The sequence below is a fragment of the Phragmites australis genome, chromosome 5 (genome assembly GCF_958298935.1).
Source record: "Phragmites australis chromosome 5, lpPhrAust1.1, whole genome shotgun sequence".
Classification (NCBI taxonomy): domain Eukaryota; kingdom Viridiplantae; phylum Streptophyta; class Magnoliopsida; order Poales; family Poaceae; genus Phragmites; species Phragmites australis.
Window position 1 is genome coordinate 22,248,219 of NC_084925.1, and position 19,937 is coordinate 22,268,155.

At 40.0% G+C, this 19,937-nt stretch overlaps 1 protein-coding gene across 2 annotated transcripts; it reads left to right on the top strand.

Moving 5' to 3' along the window:
- The first annotated feature begins 1,368 nt into the window (after positions 1-1,368).
- On the top strand, positions 1,369-17,759 carry LOC133918931 (importin beta-like SAD2). 2 transcript variants are annotated; one of them, XM_062363068.1, is made up of 23 exons: positions 1,369-1,699; positions 5,082-5,217; positions 5,301-5,388; positions 5,968-6,120; positions 6,923-7,085; positions 7,189-7,373; positions 7,454-7,627; positions 8,934-9,079; positions 9,212-9,335; positions 9,408-9,588; positions 10,400-10,559; positions 10,644-10,685; positions 10,758-10,876; positions 10,993-11,191; positions 12,039-12,170; positions 13,149-13,252; positions 13,350-13,529; positions 15,789-15,928; positions 16,016-16,155; positions 16,491-16,648; positions 16,885-17,008; positions 17,098-17,266; positions 17,347-17,759. In XM_062363068.1, the coding sequence occupies exons 1-22, from the start codon at positions 1,610-1,612 to the stop codon at positions 17,247-17,249; spliced, it is 3,090 nt and encodes a 1,029-aa protein (XP_062219052.1). In that variant the 5' UTR covers positions 1,369-1,609; the 3' UTR covers positions 17,250-17,266; positions 17,347-17,759. The 2 variants fall into 2 exon arrangements, with proteins under 2 accessions (XP_062219052.1, XP_062219051.1); XM_062363067.1 differs by having other exon boundaries at positions 17,098-17,759.
- Positions 17,760-19,937: the final 2,178 nt, after the last annotated feature.

A 19,937-nucleotide genomic window follows, 5' to 3' on the forward strand; every position in this document is an offset into this window, starting at 1 on the left:
AGAGGACCCCTTATTCCATACAATGATTGGTATGGTGGCAATTGCCCCTATAGTTATATGCTTGAGTTACACATGTTTCCTATCACCCATTTAGACATGGTAATGCACTCATTGCTTATTAGAGCATCTTCAAGAGACTCTCTAAAATTGATCCCCTATATCCTCATATAGGGAGCTTTCTTTATAGTATCTCCTTCCTAAATCTCCTTACTCTCCAACAGACTCTGGATACCTCATTCCTTATATTTTCTCTTATGTGTCACCGACAGATGGAGCCCACCCGTCATACACCCGTGGAGATCAGCGTAGAGTTAACCAGCGAAGGGGCTCCCATTGCACAGTGGGTCGGTGTCGAGATGGGACAAAACTAGCGCAAGCCAAAGCACCCTGGGACCTCGTAGAAGCTCACCGTGGTGGAGCTCTAACTGGTGGAGCAGCGCTAGTGGCGGTTCGACAAGGAGATGGGAGGAGGCGACAATGGAGGTAGCGGCGGTGCAGCCTCAAATCCGGCGAGGGCGATCAATAAGCTGCAGCATGGAGTGGTCAAAAGGAAGCTCAGGAGGATGATGAAGCTCGAGGAGAAGGTTGGGAGGCTCAACCTCACTGTGGAGCTCGGATTTCATTGGCAGACAGTGGTCAGTTTGGTGGAGGTGAGCTTCAACGAGGGGAAAGAAATGAGAGGGATGAGGGAGGAGGCTACAGCCGAGCAGGGGAGAAGCCGAAGGAGGGCTGCTGCTAGGGCCAGGCGTGGGAGGGCGGGTGGTCAGGCACGGGCATGGGAGGGCGGGAGGGGGCCACGACTGTTGGACGGATAGAGAATGGATGGACGCTCTTGAGAAAAGAGAGCGGAAGGGATGAGATAGGGGTTGGTAAAGATTGAGAGTGAGATAAGGGTTGGTTGGAGAATAATTTTAGTTTATAAATTTCTAAATTTAGCTATACTAAGTTGAATAGAGAGACTGGAGATGTTATTAGAACCGTACCTATTAGCATGGAACCATATAGACCATCCAATTACTTTGTCATTTTCAATAATTGATGTGAAGTAGGATTGCTGCACAGAGGGTTCATTAGGCTAAAAAATGTGACGGAGAAAGTTTAACCCAGATCTTATAAACATTATTAATCACGGGACCACACATCGTGCCAATGGCTCCAAATGAGCGAAATGATAGAGTCGACGCTGTAACCAGCTGTCTGGTGGGGGCACGCTGACAGCCGCAGCGACCTGCCAGGCCGGCTGTCCAGGCACAGAGGATCGCCCTGACCGATGGGCCCCAGAGAACAGCGTAACAAACCAGGGTCACCAACCCACCACACGACCGAACCCTAGGGTTAAATACCGCACCCACGTTTGATCCCACTCTGTCTCTCACCCGCACGCACCCGCCCGCCCCCTTCCCGAAGACCTCGCGACGCCAAAAAGGAGGCCGCCACCCCCACGCCCACCCCGCGAGCCCCCTCCTGCTCTCTCCACCCAGCTCTCGCGGCGGCGGCGGAGCCCGAGCCCTGTGCCCCGAGCTTGGGTTTTAGGCTCCTGGTCTCCGCCCCCGCCTCCTGTCTCTTGCCACCTCGGCTCCCCTCTCCGCTTCCGTTGCCGCGGGTAGACATGGATCTGCCGAGCCTCGCGGTGGTGCTGCGCGCCGCGCTCAGCCACGTCCCCGAGGAGCGCAAGGCCGCTGAGGAGAGCCTCAACCAGGTGAACACCTCTCCCCCGCCTCCTTCCCAATACAATCGCCGCTCCTCTTCAGAATCCCAATTCCCCCATTTGGCTCCGCGGTACTATTTGATCAGGAGCTGCAGCACGCTGTGCGTGAACTGGGGGCTGATTTCTGGGACCGGTGATCAGCACGCGAATCTGAGAGCTCGAGGTGGGGCTTGGCGTGTTCTATATTTTTCCAGGGGGTTTTGGGAGTCTGCGTCGGGGCTCTGATTATTCTGATTGGGTACAGGGTTTGTGTGTGTTTGAGGTGTCCTGCTCGGTACTCGTGTAGGTTCACTATAGTAACTGCGGTGATGGTAATTTTGTACTGACGAGTACTGTTGCAGCGGGTTGAGTTGTTAGGTTCATTAAGTTCCCGGGTCGCCAACAGTAATTTTAGTTACTCCTTGCCATGCTCGACGCCAAAAAGGGTTGGTAGCTCAATTAACTGTCCGAGCAGACAAGGTAGCGGGTCAACATATTCAAATGGGCTACATAGTCGACCGCAATTGTGCCAAGGTCCTATTTTTTTTTTCAGTCCATGCTAGTGTCTCATAGTATTCCTGTTACTCTTTTAGTGTTTTCATAAATTACCAACCCTGTTTATAATGGATGAACGCAATAGGAATTTCGGAGAAATCGTAATGACTAGTTACTCCTGCAAAATTCCCCTGTTCCAAACAGGTCTTCAACAAACATTTGTCTCTTTATGCTGGCTTCCACTTTCAATTACTAATTTACTATGTCAGAGGTGCTGCGATGCAGAGTAGGTTTATTGTGTGACACCAAAGGTCTCGTTGCCTCAATTAAATATTCAATCAAGTAGACTATAGCTGGGCAACCTCAGCTGAAAATATGTAATGTGCAATTTTTCTCTGTGCTAATGGAATACAGTGTTTGTGGCAAGAGCGAACTTTAACTTCTATTGTTTGCTGGCAGTTGCTGAGGGTCAAAGTGAGGTTAGGGTGCTATCTTTTGGCCGCAGTTCCAAGTTGTATATTAAATTGGGCATTTACTACCAGTTGTTTTCTTTTTGTGGCAGCTGAATGGACTGGCTTGGAAATTTTCTATTGGCGATACGCATTGAATGAACTGTAGTTGTCTTGCATATGTTGGTCAAATGGTGCACCTAGTGTTGCGCGCTCAATCCTTAGGTTATTTGATGAGCTAATTATGTGAACTCAATGCCTTTTCGTGACTCTCATGATCAATTCTAGGTAAATTACCATACTAGACTAGACAGATATGATAATTTTTTTGGAAGATTAGAATAATTCATTCTTTCTGTTTGATTTATAAAGATAAAAATGTCAAATTACTTATACGAGGAACTTGGAAGATAAGCCTAATTCATTCTTTCTGCTTGATTTAGAAAGATAAAAATGTCAAATTACTTATACGAGGAACTGGCAATCCCAAACATAAATTAATGTCTGCTATCATATGCACTGAATTTATGATGTTGAGCTTGTTTGGGCCTGCGAGCACTTGACAACTTCTGACACCCTCACTTGACTAAATATCCTTAGTTGTTGTGGTTGAAGCATGGTTTGTAACCCTAAGACAACGAGGGGTCGATGCTGACATGGTGTTGCTTGTTAGATTGGCGGAACTCGTGTTGGATGGCAATGACAGCAGGGGTATTGTGGTGTACTGGTGTGGGCCGTTGTCGAGGAAGATGTTGGTGACGTAGGGAACCGAAGAGAGGTATCAAGGGAAATCATTCCTCCTTGGTCTTCTGTGCTTTGATACGAGCACAATGCTGTCAACCAACCTAGTGACACTCTGCGATTTTGCGCCGCTAAATGGCATGGCCTCATTCAAGTATTCAACAATATGGAGGAGGCAGATTTACTAACTGCACAACCAGATGTCGGTTTGGCTGTCGCAACATCACTTGGTGCTTCATGTTCATATATAGCCTCAAAGTTAACTTGTAAGGAAGTCGGGGATGATTCAATGGCAGAAGCCACGATGCTGGCTCTTAGACAAAATTTCATGATACTTAGACCATTACAGGGAAAATGTTGCTGTGAGGTGGGCTGGTTTGCATTGCTGAAGGGGGAACTTTAAGAGAAGACAAAACTACATAATGGCTTGATAGAACTACTGGGAGAGAAATACTTGTTCATTTATCTTGCTTAATTGAGAATGATAGCAATGGTCTCCTTATATAGCTGAACTAGAGCCGAATAGACAGAAACTATCTAAATGGAAATCTAAAAGATGACAATGAAACAAAAGAAAATAACAAATATAGAAGCTCATTGTTGTAATCCCTAAATTGAAGGTGCTGCCTGATGAACTAATTTGCTACTGTTGTGCCTGGTTGGGGCCCCTGTGCAGAACTTCCCATTTTTGTCATGTTACGTATCTCCATTTCATAGTCCTTTATATGTCAATGCCTCTCTCTTGTTTCAAAGCTAACATGCATGCTGGAGGCATTTGCTTGTGTTCATAGTGGAGAGGCACAACACTAATGATTTAAAAGTTGTGGGTGTCAATTCAACAGCCAGTGGTACTAAAGAATCTGATTATAACAAAATAGGATCAAATTCCTCCTTTTGTCTATGAGTTCATTTGAAGATGGAAATGGGATATTCTGCACTTCACCACGGCCTAATGCACTAGTGACAATAAAGGAAGGATCATTCCAGGGAGGAAAATTTCTTGTCCATTGCCTTTTTTACTTTACCATGTCGAGTTCAAATTAAGTCCAAAATAGGTGTTGTTTTAGCAAGAACAACAACAACAACGAAGCCTTTGTCCCAAGCAAGTTGGGGTAGGCTAGAGATGAAATCCACAAGATCCAACTAAAAAGATGATGAGAAAATAACAATAATAATAAAGGTACTAGTAATAGTAAAAATAGTAAAGTAATAACGGTACAAGGAGATTGATGCATAATTTATAGTTCTGGCACGTGAATTGCTAACTTCCACACGCTTCTATCTATGGATAGTTCTTTAGGGATATTCCATTCCTTTAAGTCTCTCTTTCAGACTACTCCCATGTTAGGTTTGGTCGACTCTTGCCTCTCTTCACATTATCAGCGCGCCTTAGTATCTCACAATGCACAGATGACTCTGGAGGCCTCCGTTGGATATGTCCAAAACATCTCAACTGATGTTGGACAAGTTTTTCTTCAATTGGTGCTACCCCTACCCTATCACGTATATCATTAATAAATGGGTGTAAAATTAATACGGGCAAACATATGTTTGAAACTAGTGCTATGGTTTCCTTGCTATATGTCGTGAATAGTATGTTGCAGTTAGATACAATGCTGCAATTTCCCATGCTTTGATTGCTTACTGATTCTTGTCTTCCTTTGTCTTTTGAGCACTTAATTAAGTTGATACTTCTGCAATTTCTGCAGTTCCAGTACACGCCACAGCATTTGGTGAGATTGTTACAGATCATTGTGGATGGAAGTTGTGATATGGCTGTACGGCAGGTCACAAGCATTCATTTCAAGAATTTTATTGCGAAGAACTGGTCTCCTAATGATCCAGGTATGTAGAGGTTGTTACTGGACCATTGATGTTCTTATGGCTTTCTGATAACTTAAATCCATATTTTATTTTTGTTTTTGTAGATGAGTCCCAAAAAGTTTTAGAAAGCGACAAGGCCATGGTCCGTGAGAATATACTAGGTTTTATTGTTCAAGTGCCCCCTTTGTTAAGGTAAATACTTTGTACTAGCCCACATTTCTTCCCTCCCTAATTGGCAGAAAATGCTACACTGTTTCACTAACTGGGCTTTGAACGTTTTTAGTGCTATCGCTTTTGGCATAATATCATTGCTTGTTAGCAATCAGATGGTTTTTAGTGCATCCTATTTGAGTTTCCTGTTTTGTAGTTGGTTCTGATAATTAGCACAAGTGCATAGAAACTGTTGATTTCTATTCCCCCTTAGTATGATAATGAATTGTGCTTAACGAGATCCGGAGAATCTTTGTCATGAGTATTATTTAATTGTCCATTTGACTCCAGTCTGCAGTAAAGCAGTATGTATCAACAATGTTGACATACTATCATTTGATCGCATTTCACTAAAACCCAGGTTCATTCCTGTCTGGTCTAGTGTCTATAGGCATTACGGGGTATTTATTTAGTAGAAATATCATTTCAAGTGTTTTAGACGCGTAATATATTGTAATACCGGCCTGGACATCTCTCCTGATGAAGTTGAAACTGTGATCTCGTGGTGACCGTGTTATAATTTTCGAAAGTGTTTCATTAACATTTATATGTTATTTGTAGAGCTCAGCTTGGAGAAAGTATCAAAACTATAATACATTCTGATTATCCCGAGCAGTGGCCAAGTCTCCTACATTGGGTGACACACAACCTAGAATTGCAAAATCAAATTTTTGGAGCTTTGTATGTGCTAAGGGTTCTTGTAAGGAAATATGAGTAAGTATTCACATCGCTTTGTAATTCTTTTTCCCTTTTTGTTTGTTTGCTAGACTCAATTCTTATTTTGTCCATTGTTATGGACTCATTGATATATTTTTCTCTGACCTTGCTGTTCACCATTGAGGTCTTGGGTCATAGGTTGGACGGCATGCTTTACTGTAATATTTTTAGTAAGTATAACATGACAGAGATGCATATATATGAGCATATAAATTGAAGTGTCTATGCCATATATAGTTGTAATCATGCTTAAGATAGCTCAAGGGTAGCAATAAGCTGTAGTACTCTAGTTTTATCATAGACGATTAACAGACTATTTGTACCTAGGTCTATCTTCCCACATAACCCCCCCCCCCCCCCCCCAAAAAAAAGTTTCTATTCATGAGCCTTGTGCATACTCAATGTTGACTTTTGAGTCTATGTGTTCCATGTTTGGATCTCGGGATGCGTACTTCCTGTGTAATTTTCCCATTGTGGGGATAGTCACTTGGGTCAAAACTGTTTGATCTCACCTGTTCAGACCAAGCTGACCTGTTCAAGGCAACCCAGTTCCTCAAATTATACCGTAGCCTTACAAGACCTGATGAGGCCACAGATCCAGTCTGGGTTTGGTAACTATATCTTTAATATAGTTATATATCACTCTTTTTTTTTTGTAAGAGATATCACAAAAGCAAGCTTGTTAATAGTGTTCTGTGTTTTCTTGCCATCCTAGGATGAAATCACTGCTTGTCTTATTTGTAGCACTATATTGTTTGTTGTAACATTCTCTCCGATGTCTACATTTTTTGTTTTGAAGGTTCAAGTCTGAGGATGAGAGGATACCTTTGTATCACATTGTAGAGGAGACTTTTCCTCGTCTGCTAAGCATTTTTAGCGAACTTGTTCAGATTGTCAATCCACCAATTGAAGTAGCTGATTTAATCAAGTTGATATGTAAAATATTTTGGTCTTCAATTTACGTATGTTCTGTGCTTACTATTATCAAACTTTTCTTATGCCTTATTGTTTTGTATTATTTTTTATGACATCTCTAATTGTTTTCCTCTTTTGCTATTTGTTCAGTTGGAAATTCCAAAGCAACTATTTGATCCAAATGTCTTCAATGCATGGATGGTTCTTTTTACAAACTTGCTGGAATGGCCAGTTCCGGTGGAAGGCCAGCCAATAGATCCTGAGATCAGGAAATCTTGGGGCTGGTGGAAAGTTAAGAAATGGACTATCCATATCTTGAACCGTCTGTACACCAGGTCAGTCTTGAAAGGCATGTAGCTAAACTTTATCTTGGTTAGTCACTCTGTATATTGACCTCTTGATTCACTGTACACAGATTCGGTGATCTGAAGCTTCAGAAACCGGAGAGTAAAGCATTTGCTCAGATGTTTCAAAAGAACTATGCAGGAAAGATATTGGCATGTCACATGCAGCTGCTGAATGCAATTCGTACCGGGGACTACTTGCCAGATAGGGTTATCAATCTTGTTCTTCAGTATCTGACTAACAGGTTTGTTCCTTGAAGACAGATAAGGCATTTTGTGCTTGTAAAGGGTCTTCTGTGATGGTAGCATCTTACATCATCTGCATCATCCTTTATTTTTTGTCTGTATCTGCATGAAGTTCCCAGTAATCTAATGAGCTCAGCCACACTCAAATATTGTGTGGCATGGTTGCTGTTATGGGCGGGGTTTGGGTCGCTTCTGGACCTTGGCATCTGGATCCCGCTGTGGCAAAGGACGGGATGCGCTGGTGGCACAAGGAGAGAAAGGAAGGGAGAAGTGCTTTGTTATTGTTTGAACTCAGAGAATGATGCCAAGCCATATTAGTAGGTTGGCTTGCTTATAAGAGAATCTAAGCTGTTTATCTGAATAGCAAATGCTAATTAACTAGATAATGATAAGATCTATAAAGCCCTATAGCTATGGGAGCCCTAACTTGACTAAGTTTGGGCTGTCGGCTGTGTTACATGGACACGGGTGCGGGTGTCGGAGTCCGACTCGTGTCGGGGCGTCCGATTCGGCAAAAAAAATTGGGACACGTAAGATACCACTTGGAATCCGACACGGGTGTCAGAATCCGACACGGATACACAAGTGTCCGACTCGGCAAAAATTTTTGGACACGGGTGTGCTGGCGTGGCACACAGGAGGGTGCGGCAGGTGAAGCCATGACAACTATGGTAGCTTTTGACCAGAAACTGTTTGGTTTCTCTGCCTTGACGTGCACTTGCTCAACTAATGCTGGTTGTTAGTATCCTCAAAGCTTACTTTGAGGGGTACTGTCCAAAAGCATTAAAATCATTGTGAACATTTAGAGCAATTCTGTTGTACACTTAAAATATATGCTAAGTTTCCACCAAAAGAGCTCTCTTCTAACATTCAGACACAATTGCTGAGCAAACTAGTTGCATTTGACAAAAAAAAAAAAAAAACTAGAGCAAGGAAGCCCAAGGAGCAAGCTGCCTTGCTTTTATTAGGTAAGGATAAGGATGCAAACTAACCTTGTCAGGTACAGATTTGCCCAAATGGGCTCTTTTGTTCGTTTGCTCAAATGGGCAATAACAAATGTGTAGTTCCGAGCGTGCCTTACTTGGAAAACTAGTTATGGCTGAGGTTTATTTGAGCTGTGGCTCCCCAATGTCACTTTTAGTACAGTTGTCATGTCCAATATTATTCCCTATTTTTGCACACCATTGGGAGCTTGTGCCAGACTCAGTTCATGGTTTCCATATCTTGCTTCTTGTCATGAGTTATCCGACTTACTTGATTCTTACAGAGATGCTTATCAGTAATTGTATGGTTTGTATCTGGCAGTGTTACAAAGAACAGTATGTATCAGATGATGCAGCCTCAAATTGACATAGTTCTGTTTGAGATAATTTTTCCTCTTATGTGCTTCAATGACAACGACCAAAAGTTATGGGATGAAGACCCTCATGAATATGTTCGCAAGGGCTATGGTGAGTTTATATGACCTCAGGATTTGTATCTTGATTAGGGTTGGCTATTACTCATAACAATCATATGCCTTTTGTTTTTGAAGTTCAGTATTGTAATCTGATTACTCATAATGTTATTTTCTATGTTTACAGATATTATTGAAGATTTGTACAGTCCTCGAACAGCTGCTATGGACTTTGTGAGTGAATTGGTTAGAAAGCGAGGGAAAGGCAACCTCCAAAAGTTCATTCATTTCATTGTGGATATATTCAGGAGGTAAGTTTGGCCTATCATTTATCTTGTATTCATTAACTGCATGGACTTACTGATCGATGACATACTTAACAGGTATGATGAGGCATCTGCCGATCTTAAGCCATATCGCCAAAAAGATGGTGCTCTTCTCGCTATTGGGACACTATGTGATAAATTGAAGCAAACAGATCCATATAAATCTGAGCTGGAGCGGATGCTAGTCCAACATGTCTTTCCTGAGTTCAATAGTCGTGTTGGACACTTACGTGCAAAGGTGGAGTGCTCTGGAAGTTTATTTTGTTTGCTTCTTTGTTACTGCTGATGTACTTATTCATTGTGAATAAGTGTTTCTAACTTATTCATATTCTCTGATCATTTTGGTAAAATGCTAGTTATTCATTGGTCGATAATGATATACTAAAGATTGAAGTTAGTTTACAATGAAACATACAAATCTCTGTTTTCCATCTTTGGTACTCCCTCCATATCAAAATGTAAGGCTCGATTTAACTCGGTGCGGTCTCCCAAACTACACTTTGACCTTTAATTTCTCTTACAGTATATTGCTCATGACAATAAAATCATGATCACAGGAAAATACTTCCAAATGTGAATCCAATGGTACCCATTTTGTATAACAAAATTTACAAATTGGCAACTAATTGTTGGTAAAAGATTATGAAATTTGAATCTTGAAATGTGCGCACGCCTTACAAGAAGAAATTGAGGGAGTACCAAATATCAAACATCCATACTTTTTGGTGGTACCCACCAAAACTTGTAACTGTGCACGTTCAATGCACTTCTCTAATTAGTTGAAGCGATGATGATTAAGGGTCACAGTAGTATTAGTGTTATTAATCAATAGGAGCCATTGGATCCAAATCGAGCATATGAATAGAATTGACGGTGTCCACTAAGGTAGATAAATCATTTGATTCCTTTTATAGTTTATATCAGTATAGATGCTAGGCTGGTGTTTCCTTCATGGGACCATCAAATATGATATAGGTCTTTCTTAATTGATTTTTCACTCATATTAACTCTGTTTTTATGGTATTGATTTGATCTATTCAATCTTATAGGCAGCATGGGTTGCTGGGCAGTATGCCCATATCAACTTCTCAGACCCAGACAATTTTCGTAGGGCTATGCACTGTATAGTCTCTGGGATGCGTGATCCAGATCTTCCTGTGCGGGTTGATTCGGTCTTTGCACTTCGTTCTTTTGTTGAAGCATGCAAAGGTATGCTTTATTTATCCAGTACCTCTAATCCTTACTAAGCTATGGACATTAGTGCAGATAATTGACTATAATTTGTCTCTGCAGATCTAAATGAGATTCGACCTATACTTCCTCAACTCCTTGATGGTACGGAAATAATTACCTTGATCTAGTAAATCGATGATAAATTAATCTTCTGGCTTATCTTGTATTCTGCAGAATTTTTTAAACTGATGAATGAAGTTGAGAATGAGGACCTTGTGTTCACCCTTGAAACCATTGTTGACAAATTTGGTGAAGAGATGGCACCTTATGCACTAGGATTATGCCAGAATTTGGTATGTTCTTTCTGTAATTTTAAGGTTTCTGAGGTCTTTTTGCTGTAAATATTATATTTAAGTTCTTTTATAAATGTTTTCCACCTTATAAAGCATGTTGCTTATTAATCTGATAGGCGGCTGCCTTCTGGAGATGTATGGCTAGTTCAGAAGCTGATGATGAAGCTGATGATTCTGGTGCTTTGGCAGCTGTTGGTTGCTTACGAGCGATCAGCACAATCCTTGAGTCCATTAGCAGCCTCCCACATCTTTTCATACAAATTGAACCTACTTTGTTGCCTATAATGCGCAGGATGTTGACATCTGATGGCCAAGGTATTATACTGTTTAAGGATAGTTAGCAGATACTTCTGTAGCTTAGATTGTATATTTTAAATGTTACTTTTGGACCATCCATGACCTAGACACCAAAAATGCAAATAAAATATATGCAGGTCAGAGTTTCTGGTACAGATAGAATTATCTTTTGGGATGATGCAAACAATGTTTATTGCATTGTGAAATTGTGCTGTGTAAAATTTGTTATGGATTCGCTACCACTAGTTATAGTGTAATTGATCTACAAATTTGATTCTGCTGATCAATACAGATGAAAACATATTTGCCAGGCCACCATGTTCTCTATTTGTTGCATTCATGCCATTGTGGAGTTTTGCTGTTTCGAAGTCTCAACCAAATATTCAATCATTACTTGCAAGAAAATGATTAGATCAGCATCGGAAATTTCTTCCCAGGAATTCAGTAGGCTAATAGGAAACGTCTAAATATTTATTATGTTGGAGGGTGACAAGATGTTTATGAAGAAGTGGTTTTTTGGGCATAATACAGGATAAGATTTTTTTCTGGGGCAAATAGTGTTAAGAGTGGCTGAAAATGAAACTTTTTTTTCCTTATGGTATGAAGTATATGTGATTACACAAGTATTTAATATATGCAACAGAAGCATTTTATTGTACAGATGTTTCCAAATGTTCGTTTTCAACTTTTAGAAACTTCCCAAAGTTTCAAGTTCCTAATATGCTCTAGTAGAGCTAGGGCAATTTTTTGGAGCTAGACATATCAGAGGTGTGAAGTTACGGGTTTTAGTACGGACATTGTGTTCTACTCATTATGTATTATGATTTATTTTGTCCATGCGCTTAATGTCTCCAATTCCTTGCAGATGTTTATGAAGAAGTTCTTGAAATTATCTCCTATATGACATTTTTCTCACCAACAATTTCATTGGACATGTGGAGCTTGTGGCCATTGATGATGGAGGCTCTTAATGATTGGGCTATAGATTTCTTTGAGAGTATGTCTAACTTTATGATATGACACTATTAATTTTGGTTTATTCTCAGAAAAAGTTGTTTTTCATCACAATTTACAGATGCATGCACTGCATTCTTTTGCATCATTGTTATGTCATTTATCGTTGTGGCAATTTCTTCTTATAATGGTCATATTTTGAGAAATATTCCAGGCTTTCCATATGCTTAGCACATCAGGAGTTAATCTTTAGTTAATCAAACAGACTGTTATTCTGTTAATGTAGGACTGATATAGACTAGTGTTCTCCTAGATGTACTAGATGGTTATTTACATCTTGCACGTTTTGTCCTTTGGGCATTTAGTAATGTTACGTAAACGCCATGTGAAATAGTGTGGGGTTACATAGAATACAGCTTGCATATCGCTTGTTCATGATTTTCTGCTGTTGGAAAATGGAAACCGTTGGGTCTAGCCTGTTATGATTTGCACTGAACATAGCTTCTCTGAGTGTAGCTAAGCTAATGTCCAGTGCTGTAGCTAGCTGTTGTCTGAAACTCAAGTTTTTAGTGGCCTGAAAATATATTATGATCTTTTTACACCTTTATGTTTAGTTTGTTGGTTTTGGTTCCATATCCTTTTTACGTCTTAATTTAGTATGCTGTGTTATAATGTATGTTGGCCTGTTTTTAAAATTGATTTATTGAAAAGAGGCTGCAAATTTTTCTAAAAGACATGAGGTCTGATGATCTGATGAATAAAATGACTACTTTCATGTTAATATGTTTCCCTATTTGTGAGGAAGTGCATGGTGCATTATTCAAAAAAAGTCACCTGGAAGCTTTTGATATCAAAATTGTCCTTGGTACTGAGAGCCACAAAAGATTAGTATTACATGCCATGCATGAATATTTCTTTCTTCATTTATTGGCTGTCAGTGCAACCTTAAAGTATAAGTTCCTTTTACGTTAGTTGACTGTTTGCAGTTTGGCCTTAGTTTTTTTTTGTACCTTCCCCACAGATATTCTTGTTCCGTTGGACAACTACATTTCCCGAGGAACTGATCATTTTCTTGCGTGCAAAGATCCTGATTATCAGCAAAGCCTGTGGAATGCACTACAATCTGTGAGTTTGGGTTAGATTGATTGTTTCATTAACTTTCTTGTGATGTTATTTGTGATATGAGTGGTCCTAACTTTTACTGATAAATGCCAATACTTAGATTATGAGGGACGAAAACATGGAAGATTCTGATATTGAGCCAGCTCCCAAGCTCATTGAAGTCGTTTTTCAGAATTGCAAAGGCAATGTAGATCAGTGGGTTGATCATTACCTCATGATTACAATTGAGCGGTTGCGTCGAGCACAGAAGCCATATTTGAAATGCCTCCTTGTACAAGTGGTAAGATGCAATATGAACATGCCCTATTTCATTTCCTATCATTGCCGATCGGTTGCATTGAGCGCAAAAACCATATTTGAAATGTCTTCCTGTACAAGTTTTAATATGCAACATGAACATGCCATATGTCTTTTCCTAACACACTAATCAGCTAGGAGCCCCAATTGACGTATTGTTTTCAAAATCTCTCTAAAGTTTTTATGAGTATTATCCACTGTTAATTCTCTTTTGTTCTAGTACTGGCAAGTAAGGGGACGGGATATATCTAATGAAATTCATGAATATTTCTATTTTTGTTTAGTACTGGTAAGTAAGGGCAAATATATGGTCTTAAAAGACCTGGGTTTCGAACTCAGTACTGAATGTGAATGATATTTGCAAATAATATGGTAACTGGTTTCCAGCAGAAACTGAGGACAGTAATTGATTCAGTTTTCTGCAAAAATGCATACCCTGTTTTTATAGGTGTAATACTGGACACACTCTGAATTATAATATTTCAATACATTATCTAACAATATCATCGTAGAAAGAGGGGGACAATGTAATGTCTGTCATGTAACTGGCTGTTTCCTTATCACGGTTTCAATTCTTTCCTGATCAAGTTTAACTACTGTTACATTCATCTATTGCTGGATTCAACTTGTGGAAACTAGTCCAGTAATATTTTTCTGTATAGTGCATGGACACAATTAGGTTAATTGAATACTTATAGCTACACTAATATATTGTATACTGGTATTGTTTGCCCTTAGTACCTGTGCCCAGGGAATCTGATTTCAATACAGAAAAGGTCTAGGGGTGTACCGAGATATCCAATTACCGTCCTTAATTTTTTTTTCCGTAAATTTGAATTTCTACTTTCTAACTTTAGATAAAAGAGGTGGACAACTATGTGTTGCACTGCTAACTTGGTCTGTTACAGTGGTAAGACCCTGGACCTATTAAGATGATGGTGGTCTTGGGTTCGATTCCCACAGTTGCATTTGATGTTTGAATTTCTTGTGTTTTCCATTTTAGTTTTTCCTGAAAAGAACTAAATGAAGAATTAAAACTGAGGTGGGATTGAACCCACAGTCACAAGCACGTGTCTTGCCTCTCTCAATCATAAATGTCACTCTAGAAGATTCGGTACTGGACAATTGACAATCCAAAGGTTGTTTTGTAGGTAAAAATGTCGTATATTCAGTTACTCCGTTTCCGAACAATTGACACTTTTTTATCGAAAACTATTAGGCAATAATTCTTTAAAGAAAATATGACCAACACGCTCCTTAGTATTTCTCAAGCACAAATAACAAGCTCAAAAAAGCAAGGGGTGGCTAGAGTTAGAGGGGCATTTCAGGAAATATGCCTGGAAATAGTGAAGTGCTAACTGTTTGTAGACTGTACGTTTGGTCAAAAGCGTCAACTATTTGAAAAGGATGGAATACATCAATTTCCCTCATTTTACATGATTTAGGCATTTTATGTCCCTTTGTCGTGGATATTTTTCCATTGTACTTGAAGATACCTTTCAGAGGATTTTATGCTTTTGTTTCTGAAGAAATGTATTTTAACTATTTCTCCAAACAAAGTGCTGACATGATCTTTCTGGTGCGGTGTCTCCACTCATCTCTATTTCCAGTGTTGTTGACTCCTTATAATCCTGCAAATCCCTTTGGATATGCAGTCAACATGCAATGCCAATTTGGACAAATTGCAGATTTTTCATCTGCTGAAAATGCACCATCTGCATTGGCGATTCGTGAAGTAGAAGTGTGGACACCTAGCTTGAATTAGCAGTACTAAAATATAGAGTGCTTGCTTCAGAAAGATAATGTCTGCCTGCAGATTCCAGTTGACCTAAGAAATCCATAAGGATGAAGTTCCAACACGCAGATTCACATGTTAATTATTTCCTTCTATACTCAATTTTTTTAGGTGGAATATATCTTAAAATATATTTTGTTTGATCTTGTCAGCAAAAAGATAATTTATGAGCACATCTGTATATATGGGTTAATTACCCTTACAACACTTGACGGAAACCGCTTTTCATTTTTGCGACTGGATGGGGTTCTGGCCCACATTTCAGTGAGCCCAGTAGCAAAAAAGGAAATTCAAAGGGCAACAGAAACTAGCAGTAAAAAGAAAAAAAAAATCCTATACTACATTGTTAGGGATCAAATGCTTCAAGGGTTACTCACCATTGACTGACCTTTATGTGTTCTCTCTGTTCTATGCTTGTACCTAAGAACCATCATGTGGTACCTGCAGATTGCTAATGCGCTCTACTACAATCCTGTGCTGACTCTAGAAACTTTAAGTAAGCTTGGGGTTGCAGCAGCCATTTTTGACCATTGGTTTGCTATGCTACAAGAAGTAAAAAAGAGTGGTGCACGGGCCAATTTCAAGAGGTATGTGTGTTTGTTTGTTTTGTAAGATTTCATTTCTTCGTCATGTTACCTATGATAACCAAGATTGTTGCATTGCTTTATTTGCAGAGAGCATGATAAGAAAGTTTGCTGTTTGGGGCTGACTTCACTTATTGGGCTTCCAGCAGATAAGATTCCAGCAGAAGCTTTAGATCGGATTTTCAAAGCAACACTTGAGCTGCTTGTTGCTTACAAAGACCAAGTTGCAGGTGTAGTTTGTGTACTTACACTGCATTTTGTTTGTTTTGGTGGTTGTTCTTTGGGAAAAATTGCTGCTGAGCAATGCTCATGTGGGCTCCCACCCGAACCCACCCATGCGTGCGCGCGCACATAAAAAGTTTTCGTTCTGAATTCCTTGCAGTTCATGCAGTTCATGTGGTGAACTTGCATATTATATGTTGGTTTGTGTTCTGTTAGATTATACCTTCAATTTTTGTTTTTCACTGAGCGCGTTGTCCGCAGGTTATGTATTTTCTGTGATATCTAACTTCACTATCTAAATTTGTGAATTGTGTTGGTATTTTTTTTCCTGGCCAATCCACAGAATCTAAGAAACGAAATGAGGAGGATGCTGATGATATGGATGGCTTCGATGCCGATGAAGAAGATGATGAGGAAGTTGACTCCGATAAGGAGATGGGTCTTGACGATGAAGATGGGGATGAAGTAAGCAGTCTTCATCTCCAGAAATTGGCTGCAGAGGTCTGTTTTGCAATCTTAGACTGCTAACTGCCAATACAACTTGCTTTACCTAGCTTGTATCAATCATTTATCATGGTAAAAGTCATTTATTATCTATGTTGAAGTTCTGTCTTCTTTGTGTGTGTTCAGACTGTTCAAATTCATAGTTACTATCTGAAATGATAGATATAGTTCTTTCTTGAGGATGTATTTTCTTATCCTGGTGCTTGACTTTTTGATATATTTTTATGACGCAGGCTAGAGGTTTCCAGCCAGCTGACGAGGATGACGACTCGGATGACGATTTCAGTGATGATGAGGAGCTAACATCACCAATAGATGAGGTGGATCCATTCATTTTCTTTGTTGAAACCGTCCAAGGTAAACCATAGTCTTTGTTATCAAATGTTTGTTCTCGCTTCACAACATTTGTTCAAGTTCCTCATAAGTTTCCCACCTTTTTGTCACAGGTTTGCAAGCATCTGATCCTGTCAGGTTCCAGAACCTTATGCAGACTTTGGATTTCCGCTATCAAGCACTTGCTAGTGGCATAGCTCAACATGCTGAGGAAAGAAAAGTTGAAATTGAGAAAGAGAAATTGGAGAAAGCAAATGCCCAGTGACGATTCATGAATCATAGGTGATTGCCTTTGATTGTGTTGCCATTTTGCCGGTATAGCATTGGTGGTTGGTCAAGTTCGTAGGGTTTGCCAATCGCAGGTAATGAGTTTTGCAGCTTTAGTCAACCTTTTGAGGTAGGACAATTTTAGGCTCGCAAAATTCAATCCTTGTGAGAGAAGCCGATGATAGAGCCATCTTGGATAATCTGTCACCGGCGGTCATGTTCTCTTGGGGCCCATTATTGCGGTCTTGGTTGTGCAAGCATGACACCAGAAAGTTTCTTCTCTTGGGGACATGTCATGCTGTTCGGGCCACTAATTTTTTTGGAGGGGCTTACAAGAGCATTTGTTGGAGAACCGTTCGGTGTAGATTGTATATGGTTTCGGTTTTTAGGCATTATATTACTATGCGGCTCCTTGGCGGGGCTGTGATATATGTTTTCTTGTTTCTGCAAGAGGATACTTATATTTGTTTTTTGTTCATTTATTTGAAAAGGGCAAAGAATTCGTAAATGTTGTGCTGCGGAGTTACCTTGGTAAGTGCTGTGAAATTAGGATTAGAAATGGGTGTTGGAGTATATCCGGCCTGGTATGCCCCGCCTGTTCCCTCATGCATGAACTAGATCCGAACGGAGAAATAAATTTTCTCATCTGGGGAAATTTTATCCGGTGCACGGTAACTCTGTAAGAATGTGGGGCTAGCCTTTTGAGAGGAGCATAGAAGAGTTTGCCTTCCTGCAATTTGGAGCCGTACGATTGAGTTGATCGGATGGCTTCAGATGCGCTCGCTGTCTTCGGTAAGATACTAGTAGGGTAGAGAGGCAGAGGTTGCCATTCCTTCAAATTGGGATTTACCTATTGCCGTTCCGGTGCGGGAAGGAACTTTGGGTTTGCATGCTACTGTGTCATTTGCAGCCCTTCGTCGCTGTCCTCTTAACAGCTTTGCGCGGCTTTTCTTTTTTCTTTCTGTTTTTCGAATATTATGCCAAGAACATAGCGAAATGTGAAATGTGAAGAGAGACAGCTGTATGTACACGTGGCATGTACGTCAGCCCCCAATTATTCGATCCCAGCCTAGCTAGCCACCTGACCGCAGCAGGTGCAGGGGAGGGGCCTATAAAGGAAAAGTAGAAGTTGTCTATACATGGATCGCCGTTGGCGTGTCCCGCGCGCACTGTGCGCCTGCCTGCCCCCGCGCGCACTGTGCGTGACCAACTGAGACGATGATCGGACGCTGCTGCAGCAAGCTGCGTGTCGCCACGGCATACGTTGGTAGCACGATGCGGAGAATACTCTTTTCTGAGGCCAGGCCACACCGCCACCGCTGCTTGGGGGTACGATGGGAGACATGATCGATCGGCTCTGTTTTGAGTAAGTAGATAGAGATCGAGAGAATCAGAACTGCTCTGTTTTGAGTGAGTAGATAGAGATTGAGAGGTACTGAACAAGTGTCCTTTGGATGATAACCATTATAACCATTATAACAGTTATTTAGCTAATTGATCGCATGTTTACAATTCCAAAGGATATCAGTTTGTAACACTCCTCTTGATCAATTATCTTGTATGTAAATTTCTTGTTGAAAACTCTTCTAAAATCATGTGAGATAAATATGAGGAGAAATAGTATGTTATATGTTGATATACCATTAAAACTCCTTTAAAACTCAATAGAAAAATATAAGAAGAAAATGATATGGTATATATCAGTTATTGCCTCATTGTAAGGTCATATGAGAAAACTCATTAGGAGCTTAGAGAGCAATAATTATGATCTTTGATCATATTAAAACCTTAGAAAATCATTTGGAAAAATGTTAGGAATAAAGTAGATATTGTCTCATTAAAAACCTTATATGAGAAATCGTATAGGAAAAACTTATAAAGAAAAAGAGTACAATATAATATAAACAAGTTATTATTCAGGGATCAACTCTCCTTGAATCTTGCAAATCTCGTAGTCATCGCATACCAATTCCATGAACATATTTTTGGAATGTAGAAGCTGGTAAAGACTTAGTGAACAAATCAACAAGATTATCACATGATTTGATTTGCAAGATTTCTATTCCCCCATTATTTTGCAATTTATGAGGATAGAACATTTTAGGGGCAATATGTTTAGTTATATTGCTCTTTATGTACCTGTTTGTATTTGAGCAATACATGCAGAATTATCTTCATAGATAATTGTTGGTGATTCAATAGAACCAATACAACATAATTGTTGTATGTAGTTGATCGTTCTGTGAAGCCATACGCATTTACATGATGTGTCATATAATGTAATTATTTCAGAATGATTTGTGGATGTAGCCACTAGAGTCTGTTTTGAAGACTTTCATGAAATGGTTGTTCCACCATTTAAGAACATGAAGTTTGTCTGTGGCTTGGTATTATGAGGATTTGATAAGTATCCAACATCAGTATATCCAATCATATTCATATCTTGATTTCTTTGAAAGAAAAGACCAAGATCTATAGTGCCTTGGAGATATCGTAAGATATTCTTGACTCATGCCAAATGACGTTTAGTTGGAGCAGCGCTATGCCTAGCTAGTAAGTTCACTGCAAATATGATATCAGGCCTGGTGCAATTTGCAAGATACATAAGTGCTCCAATAGCACTGAGATAAGGAACATCGAGTCCCAGTATCTCTTCTCCTTCCTCCTGTGGTTTAAATGGATCTTT

What these genes read in the sequence shown, in the direction of transcription:
- LOC133918931 (XM_062363067.1), top strand. Translation starts at nt 1,610, where the DNA reads ATGGATCTGCCGAGCCTCGCGGTGGTGCTGCGCGCCGCGCTCAGCCAC. An exon ending in ATTGTGGATATATTCAGGAG is followed by an intron (nt 9,336 to 9,407) that starts GTAAGTTTGGCC and finishes CATACTTAACAG; the next exon opens with GTATGATGAGGCATCTGCCG. An exon ending in CTTTGTTGAAACCGTCCAAG is followed by an intron (nt 17,009 to 17,097) that starts GTAAACCATAGT and finishes TTTTTGTCACAG; the next exon opens with GTTTGCAAGCATCTGATCCT.